The sequence below is a fragment of the Mandrillus leucophaeus genome, unplaced genomic scaffold (assembly GCF_000951045.1).
Source record: "Mandrillus leucophaeus isolate KB7577 unplaced genomic scaffold, Mleu.le_1.0 Scaffold35, whole genome shotgun sequence".
Taxonomy (NCBI): Eukaryota; Metazoa; Chordata; class Mammalia; order Primates; family Cercopithecidae; genus Mandrillus; species Mandrillus leucophaeus.
In genome coordinates this window covers 3,849,312-3,871,521 of record NW_012103698.1, presented here as the reverse complement: position 1 = coordinate 3,871,521, position 22,210 = coordinate 3,849,312, and the positions used below count along the sequence as shown (strand labels likewise).

Below are 22,210 nucleotides of genomic sequence, written 5' to 3'. Positions count from 1 at the left end.
GCTGGGTTAAGGCAATGTGCCCATCAGGATCATGGTCCCCATCCACAGTGGAAGGCTCAAAAGTGTGGTGGAACTGGGAGTCTAATCCACTCGATTTCTTAACTGAGTTCCTCTGGAAAAACCACAGTCCACTTCCCAGAGAACATCACTAACGGATCATCTTCGACAACCGGTAGATTCCTCAGTCGAAGAATCTACTTGTCAGAGGCCTTGGGAATTCTCACCATCACAGACACATCAGCCTCCCCTTCAACAGGGTTTGACAACGGCCCCATTCCAGGTCAGGGGCCTGACAGAGAAAGAAGGTCCCACTTCAGTATGTTGTATGTACACACAGGGAGAAATGTAAAAAAATTAAAACGCAAAATAACCACAAAAAAACAACTTCACAAGACACAGTGTCAGTCCTGCCCGATGTCCTTCCTGACGGTGTTCCTGGCGCCCCATGTGAAGAGGGCAGCCCAGCCTCACCTAGGGCCCGCCCCGTTCCTGTTCTCTTCTCCATTCAAAGCAAGGTTGTGCAGGAAGAGGAGGATCTGCCACCACACGCGATTTCGGTTCTGCTGGTGCTGAAGGGAGAAAAAAAAAGACCAACATAACTCCCACACACAACCTTAGACGACTCCCTCTCATTTCCAATAAAAGTTCAGAGCTCCAAGTCTCACGGCTGGCACTTTAATCCTATCAGTACAGCTCACAGCAGGGAGAGGGGGAGGCGAAACAGACACTGCCATGTGGAGGAGATAGTAGAGTTCTCCAAAAACAATTGCAGTTTTAACATTAAAAAGAAAAGACTAGGCTCTATATGCACTATGCACAAGAGGATTAAGCTTTTTCCCCTGCTTGCAGGATTTTCCAGAGTTTAGCCAAGTGCTGCTTTTAATCAGATTGGCTCCCGAGCCCCTCAAACCTCAGCTGCATGAACAACAAACTGGCTTCAGAAAGAGAAGAAGTGCCCCCCTCTCTCCCCCGACTCCAGAGTAACATAGAGAACAAGGGGGAAGGGGGGGCCTCCATCTGCAAGTGATTTGACACTGTGAAGGTCAAAGGGTTAATCTTCAATTTAAACCACACTGCTGAGGCAGCAAAAATCTGATTTCATCCAGTGCAAACACGCACACACACAGACTCTCACACACACACACACACACACACACACACTCTTGTGCGCCCGCCCGCTCTCCCTCTCCAGCATCTCCAGCTCGGTGCTGCCCTTTTTATAGATGCTCTTGACAGTAAGCCATAAATAATCCCTCTTGGAGCGCTCTCCTACTGACTGGAGCCAATTAAACGTTAAGCAAGAACATACTTGAAAACAAAACAAAAACAAAGAATATATACTATGCTCTGGAGGTTATCCCAGGTCCTACTGTCAGGCTGGGAAGCTAGGGGCAAAGTTCAGGGGTCAGTGGCTCACCAGATTGGGGCTGGTGCCCTGCCCACGCAGGTACCATTTCCCAGGAGAGGCCCGGGCGGGGCGGGGGGCGGGGAGGAGAAACTGAGGGGTGCTGGAAGAGGCGGTCTTTGTTCTCTCTTTGTCTGCCAGGGCAGGAGGACTGGGCGGGGGCCTCTCCACAGGGTTCTCAGTGGACAGGGGAATAAAAACCTAGTGTGCAGAAAGGAGCCAGCACGGGCTGGACTTGGATTACTTCAGTGGCCCCGTCAGCAAGCAAGTTTACATGAGGTGTCTGGGGGAGCTGGAGCCCTCCCTTAAACTGTCTTCAACCACAGCACCAGCCCCCACCAGGCAACTACTCCGGTCAGATGGGTAGAGGAGAGAAGAAGCCAGTGGCACAGCTGGAAAGGGGACCCAGGTTGCCTGGACTCCCAGAGCTTCCAGGTTCCGTCCAGCCCCGGCCTCCCTGACCTCTCCCAGGGCCACCATGCAGGTTGCCGGCTTCCCCTTCATGCTGCCCTAGGCCACAAAAAGAGAGGCATCCAGGCAGCTGGCCTCGGGCCTGACAACCCAGGTGAACACAGAATGCCCCGGTCCATGGCAACGGCATTCCTCCTTCCCCCGTGGAAGAGCCTGGAAAACAAGCCAGCAAACTGGAGGCACAGCTCCTGCTTGGAGGGGAAGGGAAATCGGGCGTGCCACAGAAGAGGCCTGGCAGACAGCGGGTGGGGAGATGGATGGCTTCCTCGTGTTTTGTAAACAAAGATGAGTAAAAAGAGGAAACACACCCGGCTTAACAAAATCTGGTTAGAGTAAAACAGCGTGAAAATGGACTCAGCTGCAAACCCGAAGCCTCGGGCCTGCGGCAGCTGGGCCAAAGACCCCCTCTCCTCCCCTCCCCAGCTGCTGCCCGAGACAGGTGCAGAGGTCATGTGGCCGAACAAGAGAATCCAGGAGCAGACTCAGCCCTGGAGAGGCCAGTCTGCTGGAATTCCAGAGCTCCTCAGGTGCTTGTCTGAGAAGACTGGTGGCAAGAACAATCATCACCATCACGGTAACGTGGGGTAGGCGGCAGCGGGGGGTGGGGAGGAGCCAGGCTCTGTTCTGTGTGTTCTGCATCCTTGCTTCTCAAAGGGTGGTCCATGGACTAGCAGCCTCGGCATCATGAGAGAGCGGCCTGGAAACGCAGACCCCGCATCGGAAGATTCCCCAGGTGATTCTGAGGCACATTATCATGCCCATTACGTAGCTACCACACAGCTAGTTTAAGTGGCAGGGACTAGACTGAACCTAGGCCATCTGGCCCTAGAGCGATGTCCCTTCCCATTATCACTGTGCTCAGAGTGCCACTACCTTTCTTCATACAAAGCAGACCCTCTAGCCTCCCCTTCACTAAATCATCTCAAAACAGCTCAATGGCCAAGGAAAGCAGGTGAGAATTCTATGATTTGGGGCTGGGGCGATTCCCATCTCTGTATGTTTCAGTTTCTCCCAAATTTCACTAATGGAGGCCATCTACTGCCCAGGCAACTTGAGATCTCTGAAGATGAGGCACAGACTCCATCATCTGGGAGTGCTGGGGGACTGAGAAGCAGCTGTGGGCCAGAGAGTGCTTTCAGACAGGAAGACTGAGGTCCTGCGGGGGACCCAGGCAGGCCTAGGCACAGGAAGCAGGGTACATGGCTGGCCCTTGGGAAGCATCTAGTTTCCATGCCTCTGTGTGTGACAGTCCTTAGGGCTCATGAATTGGCAAGGAAGGCTCTATGGTGTATGGATCCCCAGGGACAAAGAATCAGAGGACCTGGCTTTAGAGGTGGATCTCCCATCAACCTGCTCATGAGTTCCCTCTTGGCTTATAAGGAAAATGCAGGTATTGTACTAGATCAATGGTTTATAAACCCAACTGTGTCACTAAGCCAGCTGAGGTGCTGTTATAAGTACAGTCTCCAGGCCTCTCCCAGACCCACCGGGTCAGAATTTCATGGACGGGTCCCAGGAATCTGTGTACTGAAAAAGCTCCCTGGGTGACATTTTAGAGATCAGAAATCATTTATTGTGTATTTTAATCATACAAGCAATACATGTTAATTGTAGAAATATTGGAAAATACAAGACATTACAGAGGAGGAAATAAAGTCACTCATGATCCAACAGCCTAGAAGAAAACACTTCACGTGTTGGTGTTCTCTCCAGTGCCTTTTGATCTCTTCCCACCAAAGTAATGTCTTATCCATTGGCCAAGCCAAAGGTCAATCCTGCCCAGGTGGTTCTGTGGCAGCCAGGCCACAGCCTTTTGGAAACCACAGAGGTGCTCTCCAACCCTAAGGAGTTTGTCATCCACAACTACCTTCAGGATTATAACTCAGAGCTCCAACAACTGAATTCTGTCAGCCGGGTGTAGGGCCTGGGAACCACCCATGGGCCCAGGAGCCCTCTCTTGACTATAAGCAGATACCACACAGGCTCCCTCTGGCCTTCTCCTGCCTCAGGGCAGCCCTCACAAGACCCTTTTCCACGAGCAAACCAAGAGAATCAAAGAATGCCCTGATTACAAAATACAACAATAAATAAAATCTTTCCTAAAAGTTTAACAAAAGGGCCTGACTAGAAAGGAAAGCAAAAGGGCTTGAAGGGAGGCCAGTGGGAGAGACGGTGAGGAGGAAGGAAGTCGGCCTTCACCGAACAGGACTAAGAACACAAAGACACCAAAACACCAGAGAAGGTGGGTCCTTCCACAGGAGGGTATGGAGGAGAAGGGGACAAGGAAGGGGAACCAGGAATGAGTGCACTTGGCCTCTGCCCCTCAGGCACCTGGCACAGCACCCGGTGCACAATCTGAGATCAACGAGGGCAGACCCGCAGAACCAGGCCTGCTCTCCTAGACTCAGCTAGGGCACCCCTCACAGAATGGGGGTTCCCAGAATACACAGTCGGGGTGACCCAAGGGTGGGGGCTGGGATACAGGGGAGCAGAAGCTCACCCTAGAGCCCTCAGACTCACATGATTTAGAAGCCAGGGCCAAGGCATGGAGGGAATGAACAGAGGCCAACGCCCCCAGGGCAGGCGTCCTAACATGGTAGATCACAGTGTTCTCTTCAGTGAAGAGAGCGCAACCAGGCGTCAGAGCCCCGTGCGCCTTCTTTGGCCCAGTCTCATTTTCTTGCCGTGGTCAGGGGATGAAGGCAGTCAGCTGACAAATGTTTCCATCCCTACTGTGTGCAACACCCTATGCCTGAATGCACAGCTGCTCATCCTGTATAATGGGGAACATGGAAGGCATACAGTAGGCACTCAACAAGGGCACGCTGGACCGACTACAGAGGAGTCAGCCCTGAAAGATAACCCACTTGTCTGAGGCCAGCAACAACTGATGTCTGGCCAGGTCTAAAGATGTACTTTCTGTGATAGTATCAGCCTCTCACCTGGGGAGAGGCCCAACTAGTAAAAGGCCTCCTTTTTTTTTTTCTTTTTTTTTCCCTCTAAAGAGCTGGCTGTGGCGTCTGACAAGGTTGGACTACATAAATCAAACTCTGTTTCATCCCACACAGCCTCTGCCCTAAGCACAAAGCATGTTCCCTACGCTCCCTGGATAAGAATCTCCCTCTGCCTCTCCCCCTTTCAGATCCAATTCACACCCTCTGGGGGCTTTGTGTGTCACCAGTGCTCCCGATGCTCCAGCTAGAGCTAAGTCACCCCAAAGCATCAGAGGAAGAAGCAAAGCAAAGCCGTGTGCAGCTCTAAAAGAACCTAACTCACAAAATGCAAATTTACCAAACAGAGAGCAACTTATAATATCTGAGATATAGAACAGAGCACTTTCCTTTCTTCTCATGTGATCCTCACAATAGGAAGAGCAGGTATTATCAACCCATTCTAGAGCCACGGAAACAATGGCTCAGAAAAGTCATCCCAAGTTAGTTGGGAGGGGTGTTATTTGAGGCTCTGACTTCTGACTCCAAAGCTATGTTCCTTCACTAAAATTTTGCAGTGTGTTTATTCGCATTATGAAAATTGTATTACCTTTTCAAAGCAAATCACCACTGATCTGCTCCCCTAGTATATTTAAAGACATTGTTTCCAGATCATTAACTATTTAGTAAGGATGCTGTAGACCAGAAAAAAATAAACCTTTCAGAGGCAGAGCTAACTGAAGATCAAACAGAAATAAAGCTAAAACTGGTCTGAAATTACAACTTCAGACCATGATCTGAAAGCACACTCCATCTCTTCAAAATGCAGAATTGCCTATACTCAAGGGGAAGGTACACAGTCTACGATGCGAAGTTTTCCTCCCTCTTCCCTTTTCCCTGTCATTCTCTAAACCTACTCAGGCCAGGGCTGAAGGAAAGATCCTTGCAGTTGAGAACAGGAACATTGAGATAAGAGAGACTTTTGGAAAATTCCACTTGAAAGAAGCTAGGAAGATGTTTTCTGTTGAAATCAGCACATTTTAATCAAGCACCCAACTGAGCCACCAAGCACCTAATTGAGCTACCAAGCACCTAACTGAGCTACCAAGCACCCAACTGAGCTACCAAGCACCCAACTGAGCTACCAAGCACCTAACTGAGCTACCAAGCACCCAACTGAGCTACCAAGCACCTAACTGAGCTACCAAGCACCCAATTGAGCTACCAAGCACCTAACTGAGCTACCAAGCACCCAGCTGAGCTACCAAGCACCCAGCTGAGCCACCAAGCACCTAACTGAGCCACCACCCAACTGAGCTACCAAGCACCTAACTGAACTACCAAGCACCCAACTGAGCTACCAAGCACCTAACTGAGCTACCAAGCACCCAACTGAGCTAAGAGTTATGTGGATACAAAGATGACTAAAATATAAACTTGGTTCTCAGTTGTTTTACAATATAATGGGGAGAAAAGCAAGAACACAGAGCTAAGTATCACATGAGGCAGAGCGGGTTGAGGCAGCAAATGCGTGCTCCCTTGTACCGTTGTTTTCTGGAATGTGATTGCTGGGTAGCAGGTATAGGGCGGTTGGACCATGGTTCCAGAATCCATCAAATCTGTATGGAGCCTAGCTCAGCAAACTATAGTGTGACTTAAGCATGTTACCTCACTTCTCAGAGCCTCAGTTTCCTACGACACAGGGACAATGGCGTCTAAAAGTACAAGGTTGCTGTGGTGATGACATGAGAAAAATATACACGAAGCACTGGGCCTGGGGGCAGCAATGAGCAGGCTCCTTCTTCCCTGGGGAGCACAAGGAAAACCTGGGACCCACTGGCTTTGCAGAGCACTTCTCTCAACATGCTGTGCAACAGGGCCTGCCTGGGGAGCACCGTCTTCCTGGCGGACTCATGAAGCCCCTCGGAGATCCCTGACTTCTGCTTTGAGACTGGCCACCGCAGCCACAGGCCATGGGGCTCAGGATTCTAGGCTGCCAGGCTAAGCCAAGGATTCTGAAACCCAGAGGGCAACCCTTGGGACCAGTGGGCCCACTGCCTCAGACTGCTTCTGACCCAGAGGCCCGAGGAGCAAGCAATGTGGCAAAACGGAAAAGGAAAAAAAGGCTCCTTGCCAAGAGCTTCCTCAGCCCAGCCAGCAGTGTTAACAGGACGGTGAAGCCACCATGGCCGCGCCCATAGATGCTCTAAGGACAAGAGCAGTCTGAAGCCAGCCAGCTCTCAGTGGAAGATGGCAAGGCTTCCTCTAACACAACTGGCAGACACTGGCTCCAGCCACTGGGGGTTGAGGGGTACGGGTGGGGGACAGAGCTGCGCTGTACCACCCATGTCCCCAGACCCTTGTTTTGCACCTCCACAGCCTGGAGGGAGGAACTACCGAGACCCTTAGTTTCCCTCCAGCTGAGAACAGCTCCATCAAACTACTGGGCAACCTCTGCAGAGCTCAGGGGGGCATGACGGTGTGTGCCCTGGTTAAAGAAGAGAGAGGGAGGGGGTTGGGGAGGACAAGCCTGTTGTGTGTATTATGCTATGCAAAATAACCCCAGGTTCTGACTCTCAACTTGGGGTCTCTTCAGCTGACTGTTCATGTCCTGTCCAGGACCAGGTCAAGGCAAACCAGGCAAGGAGGAAGGCTGGAACCCTCCCCTTCACACACGGACTGATTGTGCTCTGGTCATGGAACAGGACCTCTTGGCTGCCAGATATGGATCAAAAGGCAGACCAGATATTTTTCTTTAACCTTCTTTCTTTGTGTCTCTCTTAGTCCCCTCCTCCCATCACCCACTTTCCAAAAAAAAAAAAAAAGCCAGTTTCCATCCCATGGCCTGCCTTGGTGGGGAGGGGATGGACTCTCCGGAACTACGAGCCCTTCTCCTGGAAGAGAGAGCAGTCAGGTGCAGAGTGTGTGGGGAACTCAGCCTCCAGTCTGCCACGCTGATGACTCAGAAGCTAAATATAGCGAGCGATATAAACAGAGCCAGCCACAGAGCAAACACAGGGCCCCCAGCCCTGGCGCTGGCTCTCACGCACTCCGGCTCTCCGCAGGCCCTCCCCCAGCCTCATTCTTCCCCTGACACCGTCCTAGGTGGGCCTCCCGCTCCTGGGACAGAGGCTGGCTTCCTAGGGACCCTTCTCACTCTATAGCAAACCTCTGGGGCCTCTGCCCGGGGCTGTCCCATCTAGACCCTGAGCAACCTAGTTAGCCAGCTTGAGTTCCAGAAAGCCACTAATAACGAGAGAATCCCAGTGTCAGGAAGCAGTCAGCGGCTCCCTGAACAAAGAATCCAGTCTGCTAGGCAGAGAAGCTGCTAGTTAATAAACCATGCAAACACCAACTTGGGTACAACTTCCAAAAGAGCTCTCCAAATTACAAAGTCAGGTACAAACAAAATCCTAAAGTCATCTTTTAACATATTTCTAAAAGTACTCAACTGTCCCTGACTTAACAAGTTATTTGTATCACAACTCCTAAAGGCCTTTCACATCAACCCTGCAAGGTAAGTATTAGAAATCAAGGCTTGGAGAGATTAAATGATTTGCCCACGGACACACAACTTATAAGTGGCAGAGCTGGGATTTGAACACAGATCTGCCTACAAGTCTAGGATCATTTTTGTGACATTACAGCTAAAGATGGTTTCAACCGAGTGGCTGAAAGTTTTCTCAGATTTCATTTGCCAAAAAGTCTAATTACTATTCAGGGAATTTCCAAACCCGGCTTTTCTGAATGGAGCCACTCCTGATCCAAGTGAAAAAGCCATTTCCAACATGAAGAATTCCAGCCCTCCTGTAGCTTTACTCATTCGACTGTCTACAGTAACTACTGTTTTTGAGGATTCTTGGCTTCTTAACATTGCCCAGAAATACCCCCACAAATGTCATGATGGGCCACTGGGACAGAAGAGACTCTCCCAAGGGGAGGGGATAGCACTTCCTGTCCCTCCTTAGGCTCATGCTGAAGGAGGCCATGGCACAAGGACAGGAAAGCTGGGGTTCAGACCTTCTGACCAGGGCAGCCCAGGGGCTCAGGGAGGAAGTACATCTGTACCACGCTCTTTCGCACAGAAGCTGGACACAGAAGCAACACAGCACCACCCTCAAGATAAGTCATTATCAGCAGACCATCGGGGGTCCCTGCCACAGTGTGTCAGCTTACAGAAGAGCAAACAGGGAACCTTCACTCCTGCCCCGGCCAAAGGAAGGTGGGATGTGCGGTGAGGTTGGGGAAGGCTTTCAACTCCACTCACTCTGCCTCCAACTCTCTTGCTGCACTGGAGACACAGAGCTGAGGCGGAGCACCCTGCTGACTCTGACCTGCTGCCTCCAGTGTTTTGCCTGTGGGTCTGGAAGAGCCACCTTGAACTGATAACTTGGGTAACCAGGCTAGTCTTCCACCTAGCAAGGCTCTCGGGAAATGTGCGGAAAGCGCACATGGCTTGCGTGAAATGACGCCGAGGGAAACTTGGAACCTGTTGCATCTGGAGCCAGGCTGATACACTCAATTGGCCATAATTCCATTTTATCGCATCACCACGCCCCCTCCCTCTGCTCCATACCTCCAAGGGAGAAGATTGTTCTGATGCAAAAAAAACCAAATAACTCAGGTCTGTAACCAGGGACAAAAAGGGGGAGTTCACACTCTCCACAGAGCTATGGACCAGTGGCCACTGTCTGGCCCCAGGACACTATCCCAGATGTAGGGAAAGGTGGTGGTCAGGCCTCCTCAAGCCCCATCTGCCTATTGGGTTGCCTCCCTTGGCTCTCTCAATCCAGCCCGCAATGATGGGGAATGACTGTCATTCCCTGAAGAGAAATCGATAAGGCCAAGGTCCACAAATGATCAGTCTGGACACTAATTCCTCTGGACCAGGCAGGTGGAGGGAAGTTCAGGGGAAGCAGCTCTACTCAGGGAGTCCCCCGCCAGGTGGAGTGGGAAATGAATTGTGAACCAACAAGAACAAACATGGGGGGTGATCAGGATCATAAACACAAAGAAGGAAACAGGCATTAAAGAACATCTATTAGGTGTCCCGAACTCTCATAGGTATTTTCTCAATTATCACAGTAAAATTCTGTGGTATTAGCACTAATTCATAGAAGAGGAAATAGGCTTAGTGAAGTCAAGTGACTTCCCGAAAACTAGTAGGTGGCAAAGCTGGTATTCAAACTTGGACTTTGTGACTCTGAACCCAAAGCCTAGAAACTAAATCCTAAACAACTTCCTTCCCACTGCCTCAGTTTCTCTGCCCGCAAAAGTGAGAGAAGGGAATAGGGAAAGAAGATAAAGGATAAGAATGGAGGAGTAACAACAGTACTTTCTAGATATGAAATCTTAGACTGTAGTTTATATAAGAATCAAGTTTAGAAAATGACTCACTTCTTAAAACCAGCCACTGAAACGCTCCAGGAGTACCAGTGTTCCACCTGTCTGAAGCCCCTCCCCCAGCCCTAGCCCTTCCTGCAGGATGAGTTCCTGGTGAAGGTCTATAAGCAGGGTCAGTGGGGAGGAGGGGGTTAAAAGCAAGAAGACTCTGGGGAGAACAGCTCAAGGAGAAGACAAAAAGCCTGGCTCTTGGTACTGGAAAATTTGGGAAAATCAGCTCTTTGAGCTAGAAAGGGCTCACTGGCCAGCCTCCTACCCTTGCAATGAATTGTAGCTTTACTCAAGTAAGTAAAGAAGTAGGTAGCAAGTAAGAAGCAAGTAAGATGAAGAAGTAGGTAGCTGGCAAGAAGGGCAGGAGTGTAAGTAAGTAAGTAAGAAGAGTAGGTAAGTAAGTAAGAAGTAAGAAGTAGGTAGCTGGCAGGAAGGTAGGGGTATGGAAGTAAGAAGTAAGTAGTAAGTAAGAAGTAGGTAGCTGGCAGGAGGGTAGGGCTATAGGAACATGGGAGCCAGTGTGGAGTAAGAAGAAGTAGGTAGCTGGCAGGAGGGTAGGGGTATAGGGAACTTGGGAGCCAGTGTGGAGTAAGAGCTGGCAGGAGGGCAGGTGTATAGGAACATGGGAGCCAGTGTGGAGTAAGAAGAAGTAGGTAGCTGGCAGGAGGGCAGGGGTATAGGGAACACGGGAGCCAGTGTGGAGTAAGAAGAAGTAGGTAGCTGGCAGGAGGGCAGGGGTATAGGAACATGGGAGCCAGTGTGGAGTAAGAAGAAGTAGGTAGCTGGCAGGAGGGCAGGGGTATAGGAACATGGGAGCCAGTGTGGAGTGAAGTGTGAGGCAGAGGAGACTCTCATGAAGCTCTCCTCCAGTTCTCCTTCTCCCCAGCTTGGATGGCTGTGGCTAAAAGCACAGCACCTTGTCTAAAACTAACCTGTGCCCTCAAAGAGGCAGCTCTGAACTGGGAGAAGTGATGCCGACCAGCAAAAAGCAAGGCAAGGCTGGGCACAGTGGCTCATGCCTGTAGTCCCAGCACTTCGAGAGGCCAAGACAGGTGGATCATCTGAGGTCAGGAGTTCGAGACCAGCCTGGCTGACATGGTGAAATCCCATCTTCACTAAAAGTACAAAAATTAGCTGTGCGTGGTGGTGGGCGCCTATCATCCCAGCTACTCGGGAAGCTGAGGCAGGAGAATCGCTTGAACCAGGGGGGTGGAGGTTGCAGTGAGCCGAGATCATGCCACTTTACTCCAGCCTAGGCGAAAGAGTCAAACTCTGCCTCAAAAAAAAAAAAAAAAGCAAGGCCAGACCTTCGGAGAAGGGCCTCCTCCTCCTCCTGTTCAGGACCAAGTTAGGAGGGTCCCCAGGACTGTATCCTAGTCCTGTGCCGGGGAGGGCTCCCAGCCTGTTTCTAAGCCTATAGAGGCTCACCAGTGGATGGGGGAATATTCTGGGGAATAACTGGTGAGAGAGATCAGATTCTTGCAAATGAAGCAAGCTGCCTTCCATGTAGCCCTCTAGATGAGTCTAGGAGAGCCACAGCCACTGTGTCCTCCCATCCTTTCCAGTACTAGAACTGGAAGCTGTGAGCTGGGCTCAGCCATAGGCCTGTACAACCAGGGTGGAGTGAATGGGCAGGAAGGAGGCCAAGAAACTGAAAATAAGAATCGGAGCGAGTCCACACATGGACTGAAGGGGAAACTCTAAGCCAAGTTTCCACCAAATAATCAAAGGAGAGAATAAGAACTGGAGCGTAAGTCTATTATCTAAGCATAGGGCCACCCTCCCTTCCTGATAACTAAGGGACTGGGAGGACTTACCAGGCCCAGGCCTAGCCCCAAACTGTCCTCAGAACTCCTTGGCAGAGGGCACTAACCGTATCTAACCTGCAATGGCCTGTTCTTAGGAAACCCAAGGTCAATTCCTCTTCCCCTGGCACTGGCAATGGTTTGACACTTAAGTCAACCTACTATTACCAATAGCTCTCCTCCGGCCACCTGCAGCTACCCATCTCACCTCAGAGTCTGCCCAGTCATGGTCAAGCTATGTGTTCCCTTGATTTCCTATGTGTTCCCTTGATTTCCTGACAGTCAGACACACATACGCACATACAGAGCCAGCTGGGCTGGGGACACAGTCCCAGAAGTACAGAATGTGTTCGCTTCCAGGTGGCATGCCTGTGCTTCAGCTGTGGCTGTACCAGCACGGATGCAGCCTCAGGCTCCTCTCCCAGCCTTGGCAGCCATCCAGAAAGCCAGCCTGAAGAGGAAGGGTTAAGTGCCTGGGGCCCAGCCCAGACAGCGGCTGCTGGAGCAGGGAGGGCAGCCTCCAGTCCATGGCACAGAGGGCTCCTCCAGCACGAGCCTGCCAGCCGCCGCCTTTGTTGATGGACTCTGCCACATGCTCGGCTGACACGCGATGCTCCGCCCTGGCGGGGCTGGTGCCAGGCTGCCGGCTGAGCGCCCGGCTGGCCGCCGGTCTGGGGAGCCTCTCCGAGGTACACTCTGGAGTCCCAGACCCTGGTTCCCAGACAGAGACAGTGAGGAGCGGCCTCCCCAGCTGGAAAGTGTCAGGTTTCAACCGGTTCCACCACTTTCCCCCACTCAGGCCCCATCCCTTGGCCTGGTTACCCGTTTCCCACTGTACCTTAGCCAGGCACCCCCCAACTGCCCGGTTTCACTGCAGCACCCTGAAAATCTTCCTGTTAGGTCTGTGAGGGGCAACCCCCGGGCCACAGCCATAAGAAGAGACAGGCTGTCAAGCAGGGCTGCAGAAAGCCATCCCATTGCCAGGGAGGGACTGCAGCCTCTCCCCAGAGGGCTCTTATGGAACATGAGTTGAGAGCGGGCAGTTTACCAATGTGGAGCTCAGAGATGAGGGCAAGATGCTCATCCAGTTGGGCCCATCCTGCCCATGGCAACCGCAAGAACCAAAACTCTGGGACCATATCTTTGAGGTCTGGCAGAGACAGAGTTGCTGACAAGAGGAGACAGGCAGGCCCTGGCCCCCAAGCCCCAGCAGACTCAACCCTCCTCCCCTACACCCCCGTGCCTACTTGCTGCACATGGAGCCGGTGGAACTGGTCTGCAATGCACTGAAGCTTTCGGGCAATCTGTACCTCTGCTCGATGTTGCCACTGCCCTTCGGGGGGCTGCTCCCCGATGGGCAAGACTGCCGGGAAACTGGCAGGGAGAGGAAGCCGGTAGCCAGCATTGCCTGCAAAGATAGAGGACCCACATCTCAGCATTCTCCACAACTGCTCTGGCCTCCCCACGCCTGCCTGACCTGGCCGAGACCGGAGGCTGAGGGTAAATCCTCATATGAGAAAGGACAGGAACCGGCCTGCCTCTATCAGGGCACTCTGCCAGGCTTGGACAGCCTGCTGCCCAAGTGCACAGAAGTTGCAGAACAGAAGTGGGAACAGAGAGAGTGGCCCCAGCCTCCCGTTCGCTTCTCCATTCACCGACAGTGCCATGACAAAGGGCAGGTGGTAATGTGTGCAGGCGAACATGACCCCTTCCGTCCTTATTTATCAAGCCACCCTTAACCACAGTTGGTTATTCACGTAGTGGCAGGCTGAAGCTCTTCTCTGGAAAAGCACTGGAGGTAGCGCTCCAGTTTCTGGGTTGAGCAAAGTAAGGGGCAGAGAAAGAAAAAATCAAAAAGTGTCTCCACTTTTTTAGTGAAGTAGAGAAAGGCTAGTCTCCCGAAGCTCCTGGGCAGCAGCACAAAAACGAGGCAGGGAAAACTCCTGAGACGCACGGAGCTGCCAAGTTTCTCTCTGGAGACAGCCCCAGGCAAGACCTCCAGACCAGCGCTCCACACTCACCGAGTGCACGCGTTAGAGCCACCGCTAGGGGCGCCAGTCCGCCGGCCTCCTCGCTCCTTTCCCTCTTCCCCGCCTGCCCGCCTCATCCAGCTTCTCAGACGCCCGCCAGAAGCGCTTTGCCAGAACTGCCCTAAGGGGCAGTTCCCTCTGGGAGTGACTGCAGTGTCTCCTCAATCTGCTCGTCAGACACAGTAAGCCAGCCTCCTAGCCTTTACCCTCCCTCCATAAGCTGCAGTGCTAACAGAAGAAAACAGACCGTCTAACCTGCCCTTTTGCCAGAGGAGGGCATATTTCTCACAAAACAAACTATTTAAGCCCACAAATGAAGGGGTCTTGTCTTAGCCTTGGAAGCATCCCCTCTGCTGGCATTGGGCCCAGGCCGGCCCAACCTCTTTCTCCAGTTTCCCTTTCACGCACAGAAAGTCCCAAGTGACAACTGGGGGCCACCTTCTGCCTTTGGGAACCCTCCCTCCCAGAACCGGCTGGGTTTTCCCCCTTCATTGTCAACAGCCGGTCACAGATCCCCCAGCCTTCTCCAGGGCAAGAGGAGCCACTTCATAGTAGGCAGGTCACTGCTAGGACGCTAAAGACCTGGCCACTCAAGGGGCACAGGATGTAAAAGGAGATACCATGGACACAAGGATCCCTCCAGGAGGGGACAGTTTGCCCTCTGGGGGGCCTGAGGCACAGGTGAGGAGGAATAACAAGCCGAGAGGCAGCAGGTGGAAGTCAAGGAATCAACAGCGCCGCCGATCACTCTGGGGAAGGAAACAGCAAAGGGCAGGTTTGGGGAGGGAAAGCCCCTCTTTTCCCCCAGTATCTGTGGGAGGAGTCTTGAGGCTGAGAGCACTCACCGTAAAAGAGTCGCTGGGGTTCCTCAGTTACCCCACAAGGCAGCATGACACCTTGGCTGGGGGAGGCTGGGCCGAGGGTCTGGGTGGCCTTGTCTTCCTGGCTGGTGGGTCGAAGGCCAGGGCCACAGCAGTGGGTGAGAGGGAAGAGCTGAAGTCGGCTGAGGGGGCAGTCAAGTAGGCTCTGGGCAAACAGATCGGCAGAGAGCGAGCTCCCGGGTTGGGCCCCCGGCTCCCCGTCCTCCGGCTGGAACACATCATCCTCCAGCTCCTCCACACACCGAGATGGCTCCATCTCTCCTGTGAGGGGGCAATGCAGTCATGTGGGCTGCTGCCCCACCAGGGCCACACCTGGAAGGACTCCCCTCCCCTTCTTTCTTCCGTGCTCCCCCTTCTTATTTGAGGTGGCCGGGCCACATACTGATGACATACAACCCTGGTAATAAAGCACTGCCAAGGGTGACACTCACTCCCAAAGTGTGGGCTGCCTACATGTTCAGGGGCTCTCCACACCTCTTCCCTGGGCCCGCCTGGAACCACCCTTTTTCCTGATCACGTTTTCTGACCTAGGCCGGGCACAGAGTTTGACTCTGAGGGTTGTGAGCAATAGCAGGAGTAGAATCAGCAGCTATATGCATGCAGGGTACCTGGGAAAATACAAAGAAGACTAGCCTCTGTTAAGTTGCTGTCAAGGGTGCTGTGACGGGCTATACATACAGTGCTCACCACACACACGCACGCACACACACACACTCACACACACACACACACACACACACACAGTCATTGTCCCAAGGAAACTCTTATCTCAGTCTGAGCTGAGCTCCAGGCTCAGCAGCAAAAACAAAAGCCAGCAATCCTAGGGCAGCCAGGTTCCCTCCAAACCTCTAAGCCCCGCCCTGCTGCCCATCTACTCTAATCTCCACCCCTTGCTTGCACAACACAACAAACAGGCTCTGCAGTGTGGTAAGAGTGTGTCCTGGGAGAGGGGATAAAGACCCAAGCTAGTCATTGCAGCTGCCATCTCAGCTCTCTTTGAGCAGAGGTGAGCTGTCTGCCCACCAAAGATTGGCCCGGAGGGTAGGTTCAGCCTCTCCCAACTAAGTCTCCTCACTAGTCTCCACGATTTCAAATCCTTGTTTCCACAGCCTCCCGCTCCTGCCAGCTCTGAACCTGAGACTGGTACAACTGGTCTTACAGAAGGAAGTGAAATTCAGCCCTCTCCCTATGACCTCACTCACTGCCTATACTACTCAGGTTATTGATATGAGTTTCTTGGTGATAAAGAAGTTCCTCTTGCTCCACCTGATGGCTCTTGGAAGTCTGAGCTTGGAGCTATTCAGCATCTTAAGCTTCCAACCCAGCTCCCTACACATGCCAGGAGCCCCTTAGGGCCTCTGCAGCAGCAGCCAGAAGCAGCCACCACCTGAACAGCTACAGATAAAGGGATGAATTTCATTCTTGTCAGACTCAATTGGAGATTCCTGGGGGTTCTGTCCCCCAGTCTCTTGCCGTTGAAGAATATGCCAAATGGTCCATGGATTGGGGAAGTAGCTAAAACAATCTCAGTTCAATTCAGAATCCTGCCTTTGCCAAACGCAAGCTCTCTGTGAGGTGCTTGCTTGGGCCCTCCCTTGTCCCATCCCATCCCTGTCCCTGAGCTGTCTATGGTCCTGTCTCTGTCCTCTTCCCTGGAGAGTGAAGAGATGCCTGCTAGGATGGCAAGCAGGCACGTGGTGTTCTTTGGACAGTGTTTCCCAAGTGTGTGTGTGTGTGTGTGTGTGTGTGTGTGTGTATGGGGAGGGGGGTAGGGGGTGCACTCCAGCTTATTAACAACAGGAAACAAAATTTCCTGATGAAAGGACCAAGTGCTGTCCTGCCAGTCACCTGGCAGGGGCTCCCCTCCAGCTCTCCAGCCTCCTCTTCTCAGGCTGGCAATCCCGACCTAAGAAGGGGCCCTCAAAGCCAATCACAAGCAGGGGTCATTGTCTTGGTTTTTCCTTTGAAGCCTATCACCTTCCCCTCCCCCTCCCAGCAAAGCCCCAAAGTTCAACCCTTGCCTGGACTGGACAGTGGGGGAGGTGCAACCAGAAGGTGTGGCTCTGCAAGCCCTGGGGACCCCTCTCAGGCTCCACAAACTGTAGGTGGCTTGCTTGTAGGTGGGCGCCTCTGGAGGGGTGCTGGGCAAGGTCAAGGGTAAACTAAGAGAGGGTGAAGAAACCCTTTCCTCCCTTTTCTCCTGAGCTTAAGAGGTGATGTCCAGAGTGGCGGGAGGAGGGCACTGAGAACAGGGCCAGGGAATGCTTTATTCCTAGCAAAGGAACTCAAGCCCCGCTGCAGCCATCCCAGCCCCTAAGGGCTGGAAGAGGTATGCTGAACTTAAGACTCCTCCTCCTCTTAGGAGAAGGCAGTAGCCAGACACCCAGAGCCTCGACAGTGACTAGGCGCGCGCGCGCGCAAACACACACAACACACACACACACACACACACACACACCCAGACCTGGGTGACTCCAGGAGAGAGTTTCAGCCTCCGAGTCGTGATGCCAGGGCTCCGCGCCAGGGTCCAGCGTGACGAGCACTCGGGGGCTTAACGCCCAGACTCGACTGGGAAGGAGGGAAAAAGCCCAGCTGTTAAGGAGAGAAGCTTTCAGACTCCGCAGGGAGGCAGGATGCCCCACAATTCCTGTTCTACCCCAAAGTCTGACCCAGAGGCTGGGCCGTTCTCGGGCGCCCAGGTCTGCTCAGCAGTGCACCCCAGGTTCTCCTGCCTACCTGGACCCAACTCCTTCGAGTCCCAAATGCTACCCCCAAGTTCCCTCTTGGAGCAGCGCACCCAGCTGTGGGTTCTGCACCCCGTTCTCTCACCCCAGGGCCCCAGCTCTTCATGGTCACCCCAGACGCCCGCAGCCCAAACCCTTCCCGGGCCCCCATGCGCAGCGCGACTCCGCTCCCCACTTCCCCAGGGAGCTGCGATCCAACTCCGCCCGGACCCCGGCCGCCACCCGGGCGCTCACCGGGCTGCGGCAGGAGGCGGGAGGCGCAGGCAGGGGCGGCGGCGATAGCGGGCGCGGGCCGGGACGGGAGGAGGCCACTCCGCACGGTGCGGTATTGTTTCCAAAATACGCCCGCTCGGGGCATCCCGCAAACAGCTGATGAGGCCCCGCCCCCCTGCGCGTCACGCCTAGGACTGGCCAATGGCGAGTGAAGCGCCAAGTCCCGGGCTGGGCAGCTGCCAGGGACGGTCACGAATGTACGAACCTTCCCTTGGAAACACTGCAAGGGACCGAGCAAAATTCCGACCGTCGCCAGAAGCGCAGTTGGAGCGCCGTCGCCAGCGCGGATTCTGTCCCTAATACAGGCTCTGGAAGCGCCAGAGAGTCCCTGAATCCTCTATTAGGTGTCGGAGAGGGGGCGCCAAAGTAACTTTTGTCTTCTTTTTCACGGGAATGGGCAGAATAATTGCTGCGCGTCCAGAAAGGGAGGGGGGAAGGAGGCGGGGTGTTTTTTGATGAGGCTGATGCGTCCAGTGGGTGCAGGGTGCAGGGTGCCGGTCCCTATGGGATCCCAGCCTCAGGGGAAAGCTCCCTCCCGCCTGCCGAGCAGGTCAGAAGAAAACTGCAGCCCCAAAGCTGAAGGTGTGTTTGAAACAAACACATCCAGAGGAACCCTTAGGTCCTCTTCTTGACTGGGCATAGTGGGCCCTGGCAAAATAAGGACCTGGCTGAGAAGAGGAGCGCTCAAGAAGGCAGGGGCTGCTTGAGCGGTTGACACATATCTCGCATATGGCAGCATTTAGAGATTGTGCTGGTGCTGCCAGGAGAGCAACATGTCCTGCAGACCGTGCAAGGGAATCTGTAGGCTACTTCACAGACATTTACCGAGCACCTACTCTGTGCCAGATACTGGGCTGAGTGCCAGAAACCTGGCGTCTGCCCTCAAGGAGCTTACAGTCTACTAGGAGAGGTAGCCCTGAAAATAGTGAAAAGTCATAGGAATTGTATCCGTTCCAAGGATAATGACTATTGAGGAATGCAGAAAAATTCAGAATACAAAGGCTGGAGAAGGCCTCAGGGAGACAGCTTTTAAATTGAATGGGAAATATTTTTCAATAAGGAAAACCAGATGCACGTGGCTCACGCCTGTAGTCCCAACTGGGAGGCCTAGGCAAGGCGGGTGGTTCACTTGAGCTCAGCAGTTGGAGACCAGCCTGGCCAACAGGGCGAAACCCTGTCTCTACTAAAAATACAAAAATCAGCCAGGCATGGTGGCGCATGCCTGTAATCCCAGCTACTTGGGAGGCTGAGGCAGGAGAATTGCTTGAACCCAGGAGGCGAAGGATGCAGTGGGCGGAGATAGCGCCACCGCACTCCAGCCTGGGCGACAGTGAGACTCCATCTCAAAAAAAAAAAAAAAAAGAATAGCCCAGGCCTAAGGGTAGCCAGCTGAAGTGCTGAGCTGGAGAGCTTGCCTGTGCAGGGAGCAGAGGGAGGCTTGGTGACTGGATCATTGGGTGCACACTGAGATTTAGGAACAGTGGGCATGGGCAGGTGGGTTCAGGTCAGATTACAGAGGTGTCCCTGGAATGCCAGACTGAAGCATCTGTATTTTATAAAGGGGAGGCGGCAAAGATTTTATTGGAGATGAGCAACTTGACCAAGCCTGCGTTTTAGGAAAGATAAAATGATGAGTCCAGAAAGCAGTGAGAGGGAACCACTCCCGCAACAATCCTGACCCACCAGGGGCAGTAGGGCTCAGCTGTGCTCTGACCACTGAGCTGCTCTCTGAGTTGTAAACTCAGATTTAAGGTCGGTGGAGCTGGGACCTTCAGCCCAATAGAGCCTGAAGTCTCCTTGTACCTTTTCCCCATCCATTCTTTCCTTTGCTCCCTCACAAGGCACCTGAAAGAGAATGAACCAGCCATATTGAGGGCTGTGGTTGCTAGAATAGAAAAATACTGTCTCCAAAGAACAGAGAAGAGGGAAAAGGGAAAGAGTGGGGAGTCAAGGTTGGCCAGTAGCGCAGTCCCCCAGAAATTGATAGATGTCCAGCAAGAGGCGCTAAGCCAAAAGGAGGTATATTATTTTACCCAGAGGCTTGGCCAAAAGTGCATATCTGAGCTGGTCAGAGTGACCTTACCCTTCTGCTACAAGTAAGGAGATGCGGAAACCAAACTCAACCTCTGTGAAAGGTATTGGGAGCCCTCCGTGGTTTCCAATGCACCGACTTCCTTCCACTCCTTCCTTCCATCCTTCTCTTCTCATTTGCTTTCCTATCAGGCCAGTGTCTTAGGCTGGCCAGTGGTGCCCCGAGCATTCCTTAGGTTCAAGAGTGGAACTAAAGGACACAGCAGCTCTGAATCTGCCCTCTGGGACAGCACAGGCCCTGAGGGCTGGGGCCATTGTAGCTCTCCTGACCCACCTGAGATGCTAAAGCTCTGTCTGCTTCATTACAGCCCTGCATGGTAAAATTGGGTCCACAAGGCAAAGAAGCGGAGAGAATGGGTTATTTTTGTTTGTTTTGAGACAGGGTCTTGCTCCGTTTCCCAGGCTGCAGTGCGGTGGTGCAATCACAGCTTATTGCAGCCTCAATCTCCCAGGCTCAAGTGATCCTCACACCTCAGCCTCCCAAGTAGCTGGGACTGCAGGTGTGCACCACCACAGCCAGCAACTTTTTAAAATTTTTATTTTTGTAGAGACAGGGTCTCACTATGTTGCCCGGGCTGGTCTTGAGCTCCTGGCCTCCAGCACTCCTCCCACCTCGGCCTCCTAAAGTGCTGTGATTATAGGCATGAGCCACCGCACCCAGCCAAGAATGGGATATTGACAGGGGATCTATGTACTCACCAGGCTCATCAGGGTCCTGAGCTTTAGGGTTTATGAACCCCTGAAACTGGTTAAACTGTGTTTGTGGGTACGCACAAACATTTTTGTGAGTGGGGTGGATCCATAGCTTATAACACTTTCATAAAGTGGTCTGTGACCCTATAAAGGTTTCAGAAAATCGTCATTGTGACAGAATGGGGCTGAGGAACAGAAAGGGGTATCTCAGTGGGTCTCGCAGTTTGCAAGATATGGGGAGGGTCACATCACCAGTGATATTTATTTTAAGACCTTTCTCCCAGGTCTTCACAGCCTGCTCCCTCCGGCTGGTTCTGAAAGACACCTGTGGCTTCGCCTCCTGCACTCTCAGTCTCTAAGGTCAAGCAGCAAGGGGCCCAGCCTTCAGAGCTCAAGGGACCAGAGAAGGACTGTCAGGGATAAAGGGGTCAGGGAGGTCAGGAGCCTCACCCCCACCTCTCATCACTGTCAAAGCAGACTCCTCCCTCTATGCCCTTTTCCCCCTTTCAGCACAGCATGGACTCAGCAGTATCAGGACCTGCTGCGCTGCAGAGCTGGGCTCTGAGCCCCCTGACCAATAGCAATGCCCTGGGAACAGATGAACCCTGAGCTTTTGACTGGGCTCGGAGCAAATACACAGTGCAGTCACAGCAACCTCTGTTTTGGAGAATTTCCTTTCTCTCATTCTCTTCTCATCCTTTGCCTTGATTTGTTTTCTCCTCTGCTAACTGATGCTGGCTCTGGAAGAAGCGTCCCCAGAGAACGGCATCAGCACGGAGGCTGATAGGGAGGAGGGCCCTCCCTGACAATCGTGGAGGGATACAAAGAGTTAAGGGGAGGCTGCTCTCAACCAGAAAGAAAACCCAGCTCCCGTAGAAAGCGGGCAGGAGCCCTCTCCATTGTCTCACCTGGCTATAGGATTTCTCTCTGAGACAAGAAATGGCTCTAAAACTCCAGTAACTGGATCACTGGAGAGGGCGGTTTTTAAAAAACCAGCTGACAGCTGAATAATAGGAATTACCAGGCAGGCTGCCCTGGGGTTACTGAGGTTTGTAACTCAACCCCCAGGGAGGGGTTAGAATTGGAAACTGATTTATGGGTAAGGTTGGGGTCTTGCTGGGGGAGCACATGGTGCCTGACCCCCTTAACTACTTCCAGAAGAGCTCATATATGTAAGAAAGACCAGGGATCTGCAAGACGTGGGTGTCCTTCCCTTGCTGGACTTGCCCTATCAAAGGGAATTTATCTCTGTTATCCATCTGTTTGCAAAGGATAGTTCCTCTCTTCTGAGTTGCAGAGTGAGTGTGTGTGTGTGTGCGCGCCAGAACAGACAGATTGGCTTCTACTAACTGGGCAAGTTAAGAAATTTGATTGCCTAGTCAATGAGCTCACTACTTGCCAATCACTGATTCAGAGGGATTCCAATAGAAAAAGCAGGTACTCTGCTAAAGAGAAGGCATCTGGGAATTCAGAGACCGGGATGTAAAGGGAAA

The 22,210-nt window shown here is 52.8% G+C and overlaps 1 protein-coding gene across 1 annotated transcript; it reads right to left on the bottom strand.

The window, feature by feature from the left end:
- Positions 1-367: 367 nt before the first annotated feature.
- On the bottom strand, positions 368-18,147 carry BMF (Bcl2 modifying factor). The gene is given in 6 exon segments (XM_011989317.1): positions 368-569; positions 13,253-13,413; positions 14,881-15,177; positions 17,381-17,470; positions 17,473-17,508; positions 17,895-18,147. Coding segments are annotated over 6 exon segments (810 nt in total). The 5' UTR covers positions 18,019-18,147; the 3' UTR covers positions 368-467.
- Positions 18,148-22,210: the final 4,063 nt, after the last annotated feature.